Below are 18,246 nucleotides of genomic sequence, written 5' to 3' on the forward strand. Positions count from 1 at the left end.
AGATGGAATTGTTTAGGTATGAAGGCCATATTAAATGGTCATATTGTTTTACATTTTGCGTAAAAATGGTGAATTCTAAGTTTTGACAACGCAACCTATTTTGAAAATCTGTAACATTACTAACCGTTCAGCACAAAGTTATTTGGAAAAAGTTACGCAGGTATTTTAGTTGTGCCCTGTTCATATTTCCACTAAATAGCCGATATCTATCTATTATTTATGACGTTACGAAGCAATCATTATATGGAATTAAGGATTTGCGGCCTAATCCCATTCTCTCTTTGGCGGTAGTTTTAGTTATTGTGGTGTGAGGTCCATGTCATTTGAAATGCTTGCAGAGGTCGAACAACTGGTTGTGGTACAGAAAAGATGGCTCCTCAATTTATTGTACAGCAGCGTGGATTTCTTTCAAAAACTTACTGGCAAACCGGCAGTTATGTTGAGACATAAAGAAGATTCATTAGACGATTTCATGAGCACGCGTTCCAGTCAAAGGAGCGATAGTGTATAACTTAAAGAAGTTTGACGAGCACAGAACTGTCAGGAATCGGCATATTGAAGCTTCAGGTGCTCGTAAGACTGTAGAACTAGATCGAACATTGCAGCTGTCCGGCAAGCTTTAAGGCGCAACACCAACAGTACCGTAGTTGTCGTCGAAATGCTGTGCCAAACATCCCACGTTCTTTATTTAATCGTATCGTGTCATTTTCAAGGGTATGCGAGTCGTTTGTGCTGAAAATGAAAAGCAGGTTTTTCATCGATTTTACATTATTGCATGCCACGCCAAAACAAATAAAGGTAGCGTGGTGAAATTAAGAGAATAAGTAGGAGACATGTCCAGCATTATAATGCAGGTATCAAAAATAGATACACTGCCCGTCTTCTATTTTTAGTTATTTTTGCAAACACAGTACAAATCATTCTGGGACACCCTGTATAATATGCCAACGAGCTTGCAGTATGCGCAACTAAAAGGGTAAACAAGTTTCGTTCATTTTAAAAGAAAAGGGGAGTTTTCATGACGGTAACTTAATTTTTCCTAAATAAACAGTGTTTAATTACGAAAATAGTAGAATGAGAATAAATGATAGAATTTTTGTTTTTACTATCCTCTAGCGTGTGGTAGACGACAGGCAGGTCCTATATTATATCTCAAAATATTGGACATGCCTGTTGTCTATCACACAGTAGAGGATAGTAAAAACAAAAATTCCTATTGTTTATTCTCTAATTATGATCAGGGGCATATCAAGAGCCTCATGGGACCCATATGGACAAGGAACAGTGTGAGCCATTTTATTTAATACCTCCATTTCCATCAAGCCCCTGTGCACTTGCTTGCTATGCCTCTGATCATGATTAAACAATTTTGATGTACTTGAAGGAGCCTATATGAATGCGGGTCTAAATGAATGCATATTATTTTCAAGAGAATTTACCATGCCCAAAGGGCAGACCACTCTGAATCAATTCATTTGTCCCCTCTTCAGAATTCCCAAACAGTAACTTTCATCTTTTCAATTTTGGCCTTTCTAATCTAGAGAGGAATTTGTTACTGTCATACTGATAGTACATGTACTACATAAAGTAGAGGTCTAATCACATTGAGGGTAAAATTCCATATCAATAACTACATGATTGGTTGCTCATAATTGGGCCCTTAATCTGGATTCAATTTCATTACATGAGCCATTCTCATAAACTATTCTCAGAGCTTTATGATGAAAACCCCATCATAATGAGACTTATGGTACCGGCGTTCCAGAAATATGTGTGATCAGATCACATTACATGTTTTACAATTCGTAAATAAATCTTTTAAACCAGGACAATGATCATACTCTTATCTGCCTTTGTAATTACAGATTACATCAGTAAGTGTGTGAAGTTTGAAAGTTGAGCAGCCTAAGCCATGATGGCGTCCATTCAGCAAGTTGTCTTTCCCTTCATAGTGTGTTTACTTCATGGATTCCTAATATGTCAAGGTGCAATAACAGGTAAGATTGTTATCAGGTAAATGTGATGCATGTGTTACAATCTAGCAAAACGAGGTCAACAATGTTCACTTCTACCATTTTCCATTTCCAAAATAAATATGACAAATGTAATCCATCCCATGCTAAAGCACAGCAATTGTCTCCAAAGTTGTAAATTTAGATTTCTTATCTAAGTTAAAGAACTGTTTTTGTTTTGCTGTAATGACACCACGTCGATTTATGTGACAGATTCCTTGTTAGTTTCTTATTTTCTCATACATATTTTCCTCATTATCTCTAATTGGGGGTTTTTGAAAACAGTTTCCATGGACTGTGTCCCATTTTCATATGCTTTCATTTAGAACTTAATCCTGTGGTGTCACCATGTTCCAGTTAATCAATTAGAATCATATTTGTAAACTTTGATAACCATTTGACCACCTGGATACCTGATGACTGAGTAACTGTCACAACAACCCATAGTTTATGAAAATATGTATTTCAAACACTCACAATTTGAGAAGTTGGTGTTTACTCTCCCCCTCTCTCCATCCTTTTCTTGCAGGTGGCATGCTTTATGCAAAAGAAAGTGAGAGTCGTGAGGTCAAGGAACTAAATGGACTCTGGAATTTTCGTGCTGATAAATCAAGTGCCCGAGATGAGGGATTTACTCAAAAATGGTTCATGCAGTCACTGGCAAAGGTAATGCATGATTTAGTATTTAGTTTTGCAAATTTTAACACACACACCCCAACTTGTAAGACTGGGATATTGTGTGTAGCTATCCAACTGAGACTAACCAACTGCGCTTTATGCTATTTTGCATTGCATGTGTGGATATATCCTCACTTTGCTCAAAAAAAATCATGGGTGTGTATCCCCAGTTAGATAGTTTGGAATCAGTGTGTATATCATCTGATTCTGAGCTGTACTATGCAATAGGGGATCTCACGTGCTGCGTAAATAATGCCTTTAGCAGTAAACACCCTGGTTGTATAGCCAGTAAGAAAACTAGAGATATCCCTGTTTGCAGACATATCCCCAGTTTATCGGATAGTAACATAAAAATATCCCCATTTTATTATTTACACATGCACCTCCACTCTCTTGCAAAAATTTATATCACCACCTTTCCAATTTCACAAAACTTGAAATGTGTGTCCTTAGAATGGCAAAATCAATATGTCATCACAATGCACTATCCTTGGAAGATAAACAGGGGTGTGGGGGTGTGTGTGGGTGTGTGTGTGTGTGGGGGGGGGTGATATAATACCCTACCTTAGATTACAGTGTTCACGCACAGGTTGCTTCTCCATTTGAAAAAATTAATACTTTTGATATTACATGTGCCTATTATGAAAATTGTAATAACATTACCCAAGACCATCAAAATTAATGTATATTTTTGATACATAATTGATTGATGTTTACTTGGTTAATTGAGTAAATTACATTTTGTTTTCAGACTGGAGCAGTGATAGACATGCCAGTACCATGTAGCTATAATGATGTTACCCAAGACAGAACACTGAGAGATTTTGTTGGCTGGGCGTGGTATGACAAGGAGTTTATAGCACCTAACTCATGGGGCAGTACTCTGAATAGAGTCTTTCTTAGATTTGAAAGTGCACACTATAACACAGTTGTGGTAAGATATATATTCTGCAAATAATGACAAAACAACTTTAAAAGGAAGGTATTAAACTTTGATAAACGTTGTGGAAATATTAATGTGCACAAATTCCTGTTAATTAACATTGCACTAATGCGATACAGTGTATTAGTTAGGATTTGTCAAGTGCCTGTCATTGTCACCAAATCTCGCTGTTCAAAAGTTGAACCTGAAAACATAAACCAGATATCTGCACCTATCTGGGAGTTCAGTCAGTTCAAATAGCTATTGATATAGCTTTGATTTATTAGTCTAGTCTTGTTTTGAGTTCACAGGATTATTTTTAGAATTTGGCATCTGCCAGAGGCATTAATCTTGCCTATCCCAGAAGAAAAATGCTCATCCAAAATGATGTGTGGACTTGATGCGATATCCGACTAATTATCTCTTCTAATTTCATCCTAGTTTAATAATCATTCAAGGCGTGTAACCAGTATTCTGAATGAGGAAAGCCTGATAATTGAGGTAATATGGGATAAATTGGGGTAATATGCCATCCCGGCCCGCCAATTACAGGCTATGCCCGTGAACGTATCTATCATTACATATAACTGCTTTTCTTGGTATACTTGATGTTTCAGTGGGTGAATTCCAAGCAGGTAGTCACTCATGAAGGAGGGCATCTGCCATTTGAGGCTGAAGTGACATCATTGTTAAACTATGGGCAAGAAAACAGAATAACAGTTGCAGTTAACAATACGCTTACTCCTGACACACTGCCTCCAGGAACTGTCACACACAAAAGTGATACAAAGAGGTAATTGTTAGATAAGTCTTGATATGGTGATATGAAATGTAACAGTCAACTTTCGTATTTATTAGTGTCTTGTTGGTGTGCAGTTCCATGATGACTCTTTACTGTAAACTAGTATTCTTGTCAGGTATATGCAGTGTTAGAAATAAGGCAGGCCCTTGGGCCAAAAACTTCTGAAAATCACTGCAGTCCTACTGATAAACTATGCTGTAGGCCTGCATGGCCCATGAAATTGTTACCAATGTCATCCAGATGGAATTAATGCTGACTTTAACACCAATCCTTCCCTGTTATTAGGCATTACCTGTGGTTGATATACAAGTCTGAAGTCGGTCACAAAGGTGGACTAGTGTAACATTAAGATCTTTAAAAGACTTTAATCAGTTGAACATTTACTATGCTGATTTTACAATTGAGTGGTACGTCCTACATATTTGATTAGGATGTGAAGAGTTCAGACCTTAAATGGCCCTTGAAAAGTTTGGCTTATTTCTAGCACTGGGTATAAGTTTATGTATGTTGCTTACACATCCCACAATCTGTGATATCTACTTTACAAACAGTGTGTTGTACTTCATGTATGCCAAACTTGAGGGTTAAATCAGAAAATGAGTGTGAGATATCTAGTTGAAACAACATAAACTCAATTAGAAACTTTGCTGTTTGACTTCTGTTAAATAAAAAAAGTGAAATTAACTTAGAAAAATAACAGTGGTTGGTAATGTTCCCACCTTTGTTATGAGTAACAAGGTTGAGATCAGTCTGAATAGTGCACGTGCAGATATCAGGCAAATAATAAATGAAGTCAGGCCAGTTCATTATTAATATTAGAATTAACAGCCCCATTGGCTATCATTAAAAAAAGAGTCATGAGAAATCTGTTATTGCATATGTTGGTATCATTTATTATCTATTAACACAAATATATGTAAACATTTTTCTGATGCAACAGATACCCACCTGGCTACTATGTGCAAAACTTGCAGATGGATTTCTTCAATTACGCAGGCATTCAAAGACCAGTCAAGTTGTATACTACACCACTTGTGTATATTGATGATATTACCATAAATACAACTATATCTGGAAGCACTGGTAGGTACATTGGAGAGGTTGCAGACTTTTGAAACTGACAATATCAATATGTAATATATTGTTCAAATCTATTTAACCGGCTTTGTACGTTTGCATTTGATGGTTGGCAGCAAATCACAACCTCACAATTGTAGTCATGAGCATGTGTAATGTGCTTTTTGGCATGAATGGTATACTTCACTTTTGTCTGCTGTATTCCTGTACACTCTAATTATATTGCACACTGTCAGAAGTTTGTATTAGTCAAAGTGTTGCTAATTAAATTAGGGAAAAATTACTTTCTCTGAAATTGTTCTGGTAAATGTTTCTATTTCTGAATATTTTTAATAAAGCACTATCTTTCTTACTGTAAATAATAAATCTTGTAAAGTTAACAAGCGGATTGGAAGAAATGTGTCAAATGTCCAATGCTTATTTAAAAAGACTAGTTTGCATCGGACGTCACCTGTCAATCAAACTCAGAAATGATTTTTTTCAATTTGTTGTGATGATTTGAGTTTCTGAACGTGGCAATTAACAGTGTGCCTTATGGTTAATTTTGCACCTTTAAGCATACAAACCATCTCGAAAGGTAGGTCTTAATAATAGGAAACTTCCTTTCCTGAAGGCACCATTCAAACATTGCCTAGAATAGTTGTTTTTTGCCTTGTAACAGTACTGTAAATAATTGCCATTTTCTGCGATTCCTTTTCTCCGATGATGGCACCAGATGAATCAACCTTCCTTTTACACGCTACTAACCAATCTAGGGTTGGAATTGTGGGGAGCTTAATTGGCAGTGACGTCAGATACAAACGAGTCTTTAATTTTGTCTCGAATTATTAAACTGATGTGAATTTATTTTATTTCACACTAATTGCAGGTATTATAGATTTTTCCATTGCCCACATTTCTGGTGCAGTGAATGTAACAGTAGAACTATTTGATGCTGCCAATCAGCTGATTGCCAAGTACAGTGGTACAAAGGGTAAACTGACTGTCAAGAATGCAAAGTTTTGGTGGCCGTATACTATGAGTGATACACCAGCATATTTGTACAAAATGAAGGTAACATTTTTGATAAGACTGCATGTTTATGTAAATATTGGGAAATTGATGACCTTAGACAGCTTCATTTCACATACAAGGATATTTAGTATTAATTGAGTATTTTGACAAACTTCAAATGGCTTATTGCAATATTTGTGGGTTTTCATGTGTACTAACTGGAAGGATATGCCATCAATATTTAGAGGTTAATAACTGCATCGGTTATTTGGAGGGCATTGTGAAAAATCTAAACATTTTGCCTTTGGAACCGAGGAATATCCCCGAGGGATATTCCGAGGTCCAAAGCAAAATGTTTAGATTTTTCACAATGCCCGACTATATAACCGATGCAAAGTTATTAACCTCATTCATAACCGTCACTTTGATCTTTTAACTTTACAAAATAACACAAAATTTTCCTCAAAAGTTTGTAAAAATAAACAATTTTACATCTTCCCTTTCCCAAAATCGATCAGGCTAAAACAAAACGACCAATAACAAAAGCGCGTATCAGAATCTGTGCAAACATGGTAGCGCGCCATCCAAATACGGCAGCCAGCCCGCCCGCAGTTCGTTGGCCGCACAATCTGGCGCACGCAGAAGTCAATTGTGTGCGACATTGGAACAATTACGCATTTTGCGGTCAATTGTGAGATATTAATGACCTCGATTTGCGTTCGGCGTTTTCACAAATAATAAAATATGATTGGATCGCACGCATCGCGTTTATTAATGAGGTTATGAATATTTAATAGTTCAATGCGTGTGGGGATGCCAAGAACATAAGTTCTTCTCTCTCATATTTATCTCATACAGTTTGACATGCACGAGTTGTTAGACCTCCAGATACTTTAGCTGTTGAACTGAAAAATCAGTTTGTATTTGGCATATTGTCTATTGTTATTTTCTTCACAGAATAAATCATATACCTAAACCAGCTAAACGGCATGTGATGTCAGGTTTGTCAATAGGTTCAAATTGTTATTTTGCTATTGTTTTATTTGATAGGTGAACGTATCTAGTTCTGGTGTGCATGATATCTACAGACTACCAGTGGGTATAAGGACAGTAAAGACAACAGACAAACAATTCTTAATCAATGGTCAGCCATTTTATCTGCATGGAGTCAACAAACATGAAGATGCTGATGTAAGTAGAACTTTAAAAAAATCCATCAAAAATGCAATGCACACAAAATTACTTATAGTGACAGTCAGATTTTATGTTGCCTAACTGCTTCACCAAATAATTGAGGTTCATAAACAGATCAGTTTGGTCATAATACAAGCTCATGCTTATTTCATAAAACATAACAAATAGTGTTCAAATGTGTTAATACAAACACAGTTTCCAAATTCAACAGCATTACCTACAAGAGAAGAAATGTTAAATGCCAGATTTTGTCTTTAGTAAATAGATGGCTTTAATATTTGTCACTTGCACGGTTTATTATTATAATAAATTGCTGCAAACCTTTGACGAGAGAGAGAGCATACTTCTGCGATGTTGACAAGGCGCCTCTCATAACGCGTATGACAGCAGAATTAACAATGATTATGATGCGTAAAGCACACATACTACTTTTCGGAGCCCCTTGTTATTATGGCGGAAGTATGCTCTTGTCAAATGTTTACAGCAAAATACTTTAGTTCATGGCCATTTGTGCTTTTGGTTTTGTACCCCATACAGATCCGAGGTAAAGGTCTGGACTTGCCACTGGTCATCAAAGACTTCAGCCTCCTGAAATGGCTAGGTGCTAATGGATTCCGTACTAGTCATTATCCCTATGCAGAAGAGATCATGGACTTGTGTGATAAGCTTGGTATTGTGGTCATTGATGAAAGCCCTGGAGTAGGAATCAAAACGTATGTATCACTATCATAGAATATTATTGCCCCTTGTGGACTTTTCTAACTTTCACCTGCTTAGTTGTCCTGTTGAACTGGTCCAGTGTAACCCTTTTATGCACTTTTAGAAAGTAATTTGGTTTTAAAACAGCTTTTTAAAGGTGTGTGACCAGTAAAATTTAATGCCTAAGATATGATGTTTCATTGTGTGAACTAAAATGTGTAAGATTGCATATGTTGAGTGAGAAATTCAGGCTTTCCACTACTACAAAAATCAGATCACCCTTTAAATTCCATAACAACTTGAGACAAGTTCTGGTAGTTTTGTTTAACTAGTAGATGTTTTTAATAAAGCAATATTTTGGCAAAGCAATAATTATGTCAAAAGAAAGTCACAAGTTCTTGCACCATTTCAAGTGGGGTTTCTTGGTCCTACATTCCCAGGCAAGTTCATGCAACTCATTTTACATGACCTTGTGGTACAATTGTCACATTTTGTGGACCATATCGACACCAAATGGAATTGATTGGGTTATGGTCCTGCTGTCCTGGTTTAATATGCTTTATGAACATCATTTCAATACTTAAGGCTTATATTCAATAACCAATAAGTATTGCACCCAGTGATGTTTTTAACATAAAAGCCTACCAGTTATGTAGTGTTATGTAATGATGCAAACATCTTTGAAATTCTGTAGAAGTGGGAATTGCCACCATCATGCTTTTCACATAATTTCCCACTTCAAGGAAATTCTAAAAATATAGAGGTCTATTTAGAAACTGTGAAATTAGTGAAAATAATAGAAAAAAGTATTTGAATTATCATAGAGTGAAAAATAAATCTTTGAGTTAGTAATGCATGTTGCTTGAGAAGGATTTAATCTTTCCCTAGGACAGAGAATTCCTTTTTAGAGGGTTGAGCTTTCGGTACTCTAGTGAGTGCCATCTTCAGAGTATTCACATGTTGTAACATGCAATTATACTTGTCAGTCAGATTTTTTTCATGAAACATTTTTTATCTATCTTTTTGGAACTGATTTTATCATGGTCCACAATGTCTTGTGTTATCTTCCACAGACTGGAAAACTTTGACAATACATCCCTTGCACATCATATAGAAGTAATGACAGAGATGTGGAGAAGAGACAAAAATCGTCCATCTGTTGTAATGTGGTCTGTAGCAAATGAGCCTAATTCCAAAGCATCCGTTGCAGGGCCATACTTCAAGTAAGTGTGTGTGTTGGGGGTGGGGGAGTATTGGTGTTGTGGGAAGTGTAATGGCTGTGAACACAGGGTGGGTGGGGGTATGTATGTGTGTGAATATGTCTGTGTCAGTGTCATGATATCGTCAGCCTGCTACGCTAATCGCCCAAGTCATTTTTTGTAATTTTGAGAACAAAGAACAAAATGTGGTTCAAGCATGCATCAGTTACGTAATCACCCTTATTATTTCAGATTATTCCCTTTCATTTGTATCATTATCATTTGTTATTATGCAAAGATTGGTGAATAAATATGTTTAAATGCATGCTTGAACCATATTTTGTAGTTTGTTCTCAAAATTACAAAAAAATGACTTGGGCAATTAGCGTAGCAGGCTGACGATATATTGGAATTCATTTATATACTCTTCATTATGTACCAATTGCTCGACCATTTTACATTTTCAATCTCCTAAGTGTACAATCATCATGCGCATATTTTGGGGGGCTTTGGGGCGCCAGCCCCCCGGGGTAAAAGCAGGGGGCGGCCAAAATGAAGGGGAGGCGGAAGAAGAAGAGGCGGCAAAAACGAAGGGGGCGGCAAAAAGAATTATTAAATAAAAAAGGGCGGAAAAATTTGATAATGCATAAGAATTTCTGAAAAAATGGTACTATACAGCCTGTCTAAAAAAAAATTGTGCAAGTGAAAAGCGCCCTCTCTGGCAATTGGAAAATATCGTTGTGAAAAAATGCTTACATCAACGTCAAGGGTGTAGTCTTAGCTCTCAAATGCTGTTTGTTCTGTTCAATTTGCTTGTTTTAATCTCGAGATATGTTTAGTTAAAGACTTAAAGGGTAAAATCACAATTGTGCCACTTTTACTAGGGAAGAGGGGTTTACATGTAATAGTGATAGCATCAAGTTTATCAAGAATTCCTTCGTGAAATCAAAAGAAGACATCAATTACACAATACAAATTTTTTTTTTACTGTTTTTACTGTTTTATCATGATGCAGGAATGATGATTCTCTTTTTCCACTTAAAAGAGATTAAAAGATAAATAAATATTTCACATTCTGCTGTAAAAATGGATTTCACATTCTGCTGTTCTGCATGTGCATGTCAATGATTTTATCATGGTAAATAATGTTCTCGTAGACATGTTAAAAGACAAACAAATATTGCGCACTTATACATGTTATAGGTTAATGAACATGTATTACTTGTTGGGAGAGATATTAGACAAAATAATCCACGCGTGCTGATGTTGATACGTCGATGCACCCGAAGGGGGAGTGCATTAGACGCATCAACATCAGCTATCATTGATTTACATGCACAGCTCTCTTCCCTAGTAAAAGTGGCACAATTGTGATTTTACCCTTTCGTTGTTAAATAAACATATCTCAAAATTGGAACAAGCAAATTGAACAAAACAAACAGCATTTAAGAGCTAAGACTTTCGCCGTGACGTTGATGTAAGCATTATATCACAACGGTATTTTTTAATTGCCAAAGAGGGCGCTTTTCACTTGCACAATTTGTTTTTGAGACAGGCTGTACATCAAAATGTGCTGCTTTTAGGGCACTAGTGCCTGAAACCTTTTTTTTTTTGCTCTTCACTCTTTTAAACGACCGAGAAAAAAATTGGGTCAACCTTTTCGGGCTGTTGAGGAAGGGCGGCAAAATTGAATTTTCTTCAGCCCCCGGGTTGGGGCAGCCACGATACGCCACTGATCATAATAATCATATACATCAACCAGTGCTAAATGAACTTCTCATCATTATAAATTGATTGTAAAAACAGGAAGCCACATATTTTATATTGCATTTTATGCCACAAAATTACGAGATAATTGTACTTTACAGAATGGCGCTGACCAGGGTATCATATCATTTCATTTTATTTGCCAACAAACATTTAAAAATACATAATTGCACATTCAAAAATATTACATCAAAAATGTTCTATTATTAAAAACATTTATAAATACAACATATGGGAACTGAGCGATCCGGCCTGGCGGACAGATAGCACTGGATGGGAAGTTGTACCAAAACAAAATAAAACAAAACAGGACTAAACAAGAGTCACTTTCAAAGTGGCTAACCGTGTGGCTCTCAAACAACGCTTAAACAGAAGAAAAAAACCTCCAGTATGTTAATTAGCCTACATCTTGGACTACAGTTCAAAGCTGCCTCAATTTGTTTCACATAATCAAATTAACATGTCTGCAGGATTTTGAACATGCATTGTCACACACACAAATCAAAGTCTAAATTCAGCTTTACTGATTGAGCTCAAAAGGTCTGACAAAATCTCATTTAGAATTGTGGCTCAATCAAGCTTACACTAATATCATTTTCCTCACTTCGTTTGCTTGCTTGCTTGCTTGCTTGTAGGAGTGTTATAGGTCATGTTAGATCATTGGATTCAACTCGTCCTGTCACATTTGTGGTTGGTGGTGGTTCTCAACCTACAACAGATCATGCTGTAAGCATCGTAACTCAGATACTCATAAACAGTCAACATTAATGGGTATATTTTCTCGGGAAAGTTTTCTGGACATGTGACACCCATGGGCGCAGACATATTAGCCTTATGGAATGTGACCTGAGCACAGCGGGTTGTCTACCAATGTATTTGAATAAAGAAGAATTCCTCATTTGATGCAAAATTAGCTACTTGTCACAAGTTAATAATGTTATTGTGAGAGTTTCTGCAGATAAATATTTTTTCCATAGGTAGATATTTTTGAAATTACAGCTGAATATTCAATCAATTTGATATGCAAGAATTTCTATCGCAATTGCGGCCTAGAATACTATTCCAACTCAAAATGACTAAGACTTGAATAGTGAGGTCACGATAATTCGCATTGGTCATCTGTCCAGAAAATTTTCCCAGGAAAATTTACCCATTAATGTTGACTGATAAAGACTTGGGACAGATTTGTCTTTAACTTGAGCTAAGCTAAGCAAATATTATCATATGCAGAGATGCCACGTCTCTCTGATTATGCAGGAGGTTCACTGAAAATGTCACATTTTGACAGCCATATTTAACAATCTCCTTGATTAAAACATTTTAGTAACTATTAGGTTGCACACATTTCTGACAATCCCCATGATTGCTGCAGGTGTCCTTGATTCCAGGATGTACTGAAATGTTGACATATCTGCATCTGGGTAATTAATATTCTGCCAGTGTTGAAAGCTCAGGCTACTAACTAAAACTTTTGACAAATTCTTCATACTGGTATTCAAGGAATGGGATTCACTTGATCTGCATATCCCACAAGTCTAAAGATTTGTCAGATTCTGAAGTATATATTTATCATGAGTGCTTAGATAACAATTGATTTTTATTCGGGTGCGCCATCGGATATCACATTACCGGTGCAGCCGGTCAATGTGTGAAAACTACAGTACTGGTGCAGCCAGTCACTGTGTGAAATTGGTCAAGATTTTGTGATGAAGTCAGTGCCACATCTGATGAAAGCTTGACCAATTTCACACAGTAACTGGCTGCACCAGTTTTCACACATTGACCGGCTGCACCGGTAATGTGATATCCAACAGCGCACCCGAATAAAAATCAATTGTTATGGAATCCCGTCATGAAAGCCTATCTACTTAAGTGCTTAGATAGTTTTATCATATTACATTTGTCCATGAAATTAGGCATATACAATACTTTGCTATAAAAATCATTTTTGTAAAGTCAGAATATTTTTTAAATCACTTGACTTTTTGTGTTACACAAAACAACCACAAAAAGGACCATGTTATAGATATAGGTGGTACTATTTTCCCCATTGATTCAGCTTTGACTTTGGTTGCATTCAAAATAAATTATATGCTTATTTCATGTTTTATCGCCATGTAGCATAGTATTTGCGAGAGCGTGAAGCCATGTAATGGGCACAAACTTACTTGCAGCTTTTTTTCATTCCTGCATCATGGCAATCCATCATGAATTTTATAATGTCTAGAAGTGCTAATCAACATAATTCCATTTAATAAAAAGCCAATATTGTCCATGGTTATATCTTGCAGGAGTGTAATAGCTCATGTTAAGTCCTTGGATCCTACTCGCCCAGTGACATTTACTATTGCTGATATGCCTTTCCCTCCTCAACTTGATCAAGCAGTAAGCAATAAAAGACTTTTTTAATGGTAATAGCCAGTTGGGCCTAACCAATAGGCCTACTTGATTTTGGTATTGGAAACCTGTTCAAATCTATTATTTGAAGCATGTGTGAGAAACAACATTGTATTTCTCAGAGAAATATATTAGGACTCACACTCAGCTTGTCCAGAGTGGTTGTTTTGTAATGAGTCGTGTAAGATGTTTAGTCATAATTTAATGTTCATAGATAATTGTTTGAAAATGCTCAATTCAAATTTGAATGGTTAGTAGGCTATCCTTTTTTAAGAGTTGAATAGTAAATTACAGCATTATGTTTTAGACTCGGGGTGCCCATATAGGCTTAAATGATGTACAACTATACTTATTTTGATGCTGGAGATAAACCTTTGAATATTTTTTACAGGCCCAGTATGTTGATGTCCTGTGTATCAATACATACTATGCCTGGTACTCTGACCCAGGTCATTTAGAGGTCATCACATTGCAAGCCAATAATGACCTGGTTGAATGGCACAAAGAGTTCAATAAACCTGTCATACAGTCGGAATATGGAGCTGACACAATCCCAGGATTTCATGTTGTAAGTGTACATACTAACAGACAAACATCAGATTGACTCAAACAAAACATAATGAGTATAAACAGATGTGTTACATATTTTCCGCATTGATTGAGTATCCACAAAAGTAAAACATGCTAGCTTATATGAATTTGTGAAAGTCAGGAGGTTTGAAGCAAATAATGTAGTACAGAAATTCACACTTGTGAGATATTCAAAGTTTTCATTTTGCTTAAGGGATCTAAAATGAGCGTTTATTGCGTTTCGACAGTATTTTTTGTGGGACATGAGAGCACCTCAGACCTGTCGAATTGCATTCTGAATCTGAAGCATGTCTTTCTGATATCAAATAATTTCCATTTTTGAAAATTACAATATAATACAAATTTTATGACAAATTATAAAAATTAGATATTTTTCAAATTGTTGATATATAACAGTCCTCGAAGTAAATTATATAAATCTAATGATATATTCTTAAAGTGTATGTAGCAGGAAGGAAAAGCCGTAGGTAAATTGAAAATTTTGACCTTTCATATTGAAGATATGGATTTTTTCCCCAAAAAGACCTAATTTTTTTTGGTGTTTTGGGAAAAAAAATCCATATCTTCAATCTGAAAAGGTCCAAATTTTCAATTGATCGTCGACTTTTCACCCCACCTACATACACTTTAAGTATAAATCATCAGATTTATAAAGTTTACTTCAAGTACTGTTAAATATCAAAAATATCGATTTTTAATGATTTGATATAAAATGTGTATTAAATTGCGATTTTCAAAAATCAAAATTATTTGATATCAGAATGACATTCTTCGTATTCAGAATGCAATTCGATATGTCTGATGTGCTCTAATGTCCCAAAATAAATACTGTCCAAACGTTCATACCCCAGCCCTTAACTAGACCATGATTTCATCAAATGACCAATTCATTATGGCATAGTAGCTCATATTTACTTCATGAACCGCCTTTTGTAAATGACATTGTTTATTTATGGATGGTTTCTGAATTTTATTACCTAACCAATATTGACTGACATGGACTTATTGTCCTATTGTCTTTAGTTAGTTTCACCTGAGACTAATATAACTAAAGAGATTGGAAGCAAGCTCTTTACTCCATTGATTGTCACGGTATATATTAGTCTCAGGTTTCACAAATTACAATAAAATAGATTTTTGGTGGAGCAAGAAGCTAGGGTTGTACTACTAAGTTAACTATAGTTGTGACTGCTACTAGTGGTAGTCATGGCTCGCAACTATTATCATGTGATTGACTTGAAAAAATATTGATACTAATTTGATATGCGCCTGCCAACAAATGTGATATTTACATTACTGAAAATGGAATAGCTATGTTTATATAAGTCTAAAATGCATTGTATGCATTGTACAAGTTCCCTGTTTTCAAGTCCTACTTTGATTTTATTTTCATGATATTTTTCAAGTAATAATTTAAATGGAACTTTTAAAAAATGATCTCCAAATACTCACCTGCAATAGTTTTCATAGTTATCTGATGAATAGTGAACTACAAATAAGCAGAATGTCTACAAACCTAGAAGCTGCATGGGTATACCCATTGTAAAGACGGGTGCATGGCAACAAGTCTCTGAATGGCCATTCAAACAATACTTTTAGATTTGGAGTAGGGTTAGATTTACGGATGAGTTTGGATTAGAGGCAAGGCAGGATTTATAAGGATTAGGATTAAGATATTATATAGGTTTAGGATTATGTTTGCAGATAGTGACATCTATGCTAAGGTTGCTTCTTTGTTTCTATAATTCTGCAGGATCCCCCATTGATGTTCACAGAGGAATACCAGGTAGAATTCTTAAAGAATTACCATGCAGCCTTTGATCAGCTAAGGAAAGATTTCTTTGTTGGAGAACTCATTTGGAATTTTGCAGATTTCATGACAGACCAAAGTAAGTAGAATAGAACTGGTGAATTTTCAAGTAACATGTCAATCCCGCCGCGCTGTGGGGTATGTTTAAATTAAATAGGGCAGCAGAGAGAGGTTAGATAGGTTGTCTAATTAGAGTGTTTTTCTTTGATGAATATTTATTGTTCATAGGGTGATGAAAACTTTCGACAACGGAGCTCCCTAATTTGCCAAATTAATGTGAAATGTGAAAACATTTCACTCTGTATGTAAATGTTGCCCGTTTGAGACTCTACCCAATATGCCAAAATACATGAAAGGAAAATAAGTTCTAACAGTTTTATTAATTTTTTGATTACATCCAAAAAAAGCTCAACACAGAATATATTTATTTTGTCTAATTTTACAGGTGTCACTCGAGCAGTTGGCAACAAAAAAGGGGTGTTTACAAGGCAGAGACAGCCTAAGGCATCAGCCCACTTGCTGCGACAACGATACCAATCCCTGATCAATGATACACTTACTAACTGTAATAAGCATAACAATATTGTGAAGAGTAATACCATTCTTTAAATAGTATTATACAAATACAATATGTTTTGAGGGGAATTAGTCAAAACTACTGGTCCCAAGGTGTTGGATGATTTGACTACTTCCTGACGTGCCAGCGGAGGGAAGTAGTCAAATCATGCAACACCGAGGGACCAGTAGATTTGAATACTTCCCCAAAATAGAACATGTTGTAATTGTTTTACTATACCTCATAAATATTTTAAAAGTCAAAACACACCGGTATCGGTCAGCATGCTGGCTAGCATAATAATATTTTGCTTACCTGATTTTATTGGAGGATTTCTGTTCAATCAATTTAGATTCATATATTCTTTTTAACACTCCATAAATAACATTTTGTTTCTTAAAACGTCAAATTTGTGTATTATCAATCGTTAATCTTGTAACTGCAGCAGACGCCATTTTCACAATAAACGCATTTGCAGAATCGTTGTGTAGCATAATGTTACGTCTGAAGGAACAATGGCGCGCAAGTCAAGACACTGTGTGGTAGTAGGTGTGTGGAAGTTTCTACTTCCCCGCATGCGCGTAATTGCAAGACGCTGGGAAGTAGTTAAAATACAATACTCGGACGCTGGCGTTATTAACCAATAAGATGTCTGGATTACCTATAAATATTTATGAGGTATAGTAATGTGCAATAGTCAATGGGAAATTCATTATGGGAACAACCATCGGTTATCACAGTACTGGTGCATCTGGTCCCTGTGTCAGTGGTTGAGCTTTTGTCAAATGTGTCTTTGACTTTATCAGTCCTGATGAAGTCAAAGACACGTCTGATGAAGCTCTACCATTTACACAGGGAGCAGCGGCACAGGTACTGTGATAATGATGGTAGGCGTACTCGTAGAAATGCTATAACTTATTATGAATTCCTGTTGAGAAAATCTATTTAACCATTATTTTCCAAAGAAGGTATATTGATTCTGATCATTTAAAAATGGCAAGTAGTGACTTGTATTTTAAAATGTAATTTAAAAAGATGCATTCCATTTTGATAAAATGTACCTGTTACCTAGGCCAGGGACTACTAACCCAAGAAAATAAATGAGTAACATTATAGTGGTGGCCAGTGGCGTAGCCAGGATTTGAACGGGGGCACAACTTGTAAACATTTTTTACTTAAAATTTTTCCCTTTTTTCTTTCACTCTGCAAAAGTAGGGTAAAAAATAAGGCTATTGTTCACCCTTTTTTTTCACCAACAACTTCTGTCTACCAATGGCCTTACATGAACCGACGGCCATGATGAGCTGGGAGCACTTCCCCCCACTGGCTACGTCACTAGCGGTGGTATATTTACATATTGCAAATGTCTACTAACCCAAGAAAATAAATGAGTAACATAGTGGAGGTGTATTTACATAGCATTACAAATGTCAACTAACCCAAGAAAGTATTGAGTTACATAACATAGGGATGCCATATTTCATTATCATTGTAAACACTACATAATGATGAATAGCTCATCCACACCCCTTATAGTGACTACAGAGGG

The 18,246-nt window shown here is 35.9% G+C and overlaps 1 protein-coding gene across 2 annotated transcripts; it reads left to right on the forward strand.

Moving 5' to 3' along the window:
• Positions 1-1,863: 1,863 nt before the first annotated feature.
• Positions 1,864-17,834, forward strand: LOC140155880 (beta-glucuronidase-like). 2 transcript variants are annotated; one of them, XM_072178877.1, is made up of 13 exons: positions 1,864-1,997; positions 2,542-2,678; positions 3,442-3,624; positions 4,230-4,405; positions 5,355-5,497; positions 6,360-6,544; positions 7,535-7,675; positions 8,216-8,391; positions 9,451-9,600; positions 11,979-12,069; positions 14,132-14,308; positions 16,085-16,220; positions 16,587-17,834. In XM_072178877.1, exons 1-13 carry the CDS (start codon positions 1,913-1,915, stop codon positions 16,748-16,750), a joined length of 1,944 nt encoding a protein of 647 aa, XP_072034978.1. In that variant the 5' UTR covers positions 1,864-1,912; the 3' UTR covers positions 16,751-17,834. The 2 variants fall into 2 exon arrangements, with proteins under 2 accessions (XP_072034978.1, XP_072034977.1); XM_072178876.1 differs by lacking the exon at positions 11,979-12,069 and adding an exon at positions 13,635-13,728.
• Positions 17,835-18,246: the final 412 nt, after the last annotated feature.

This window comes from Amphiura filiformis, chromosome 6, assembly GCF_039555335.1.
Source record: "Amphiura filiformis chromosome 6, Afil_fr2py, whole genome shotgun sequence".
Lineage (NCBI taxonomy): Eukaryota > Metazoa > Echinodermata > Ophiuroidea > Amphilepidida > Amphiuridae > Amphiura > Amphiura filiformis.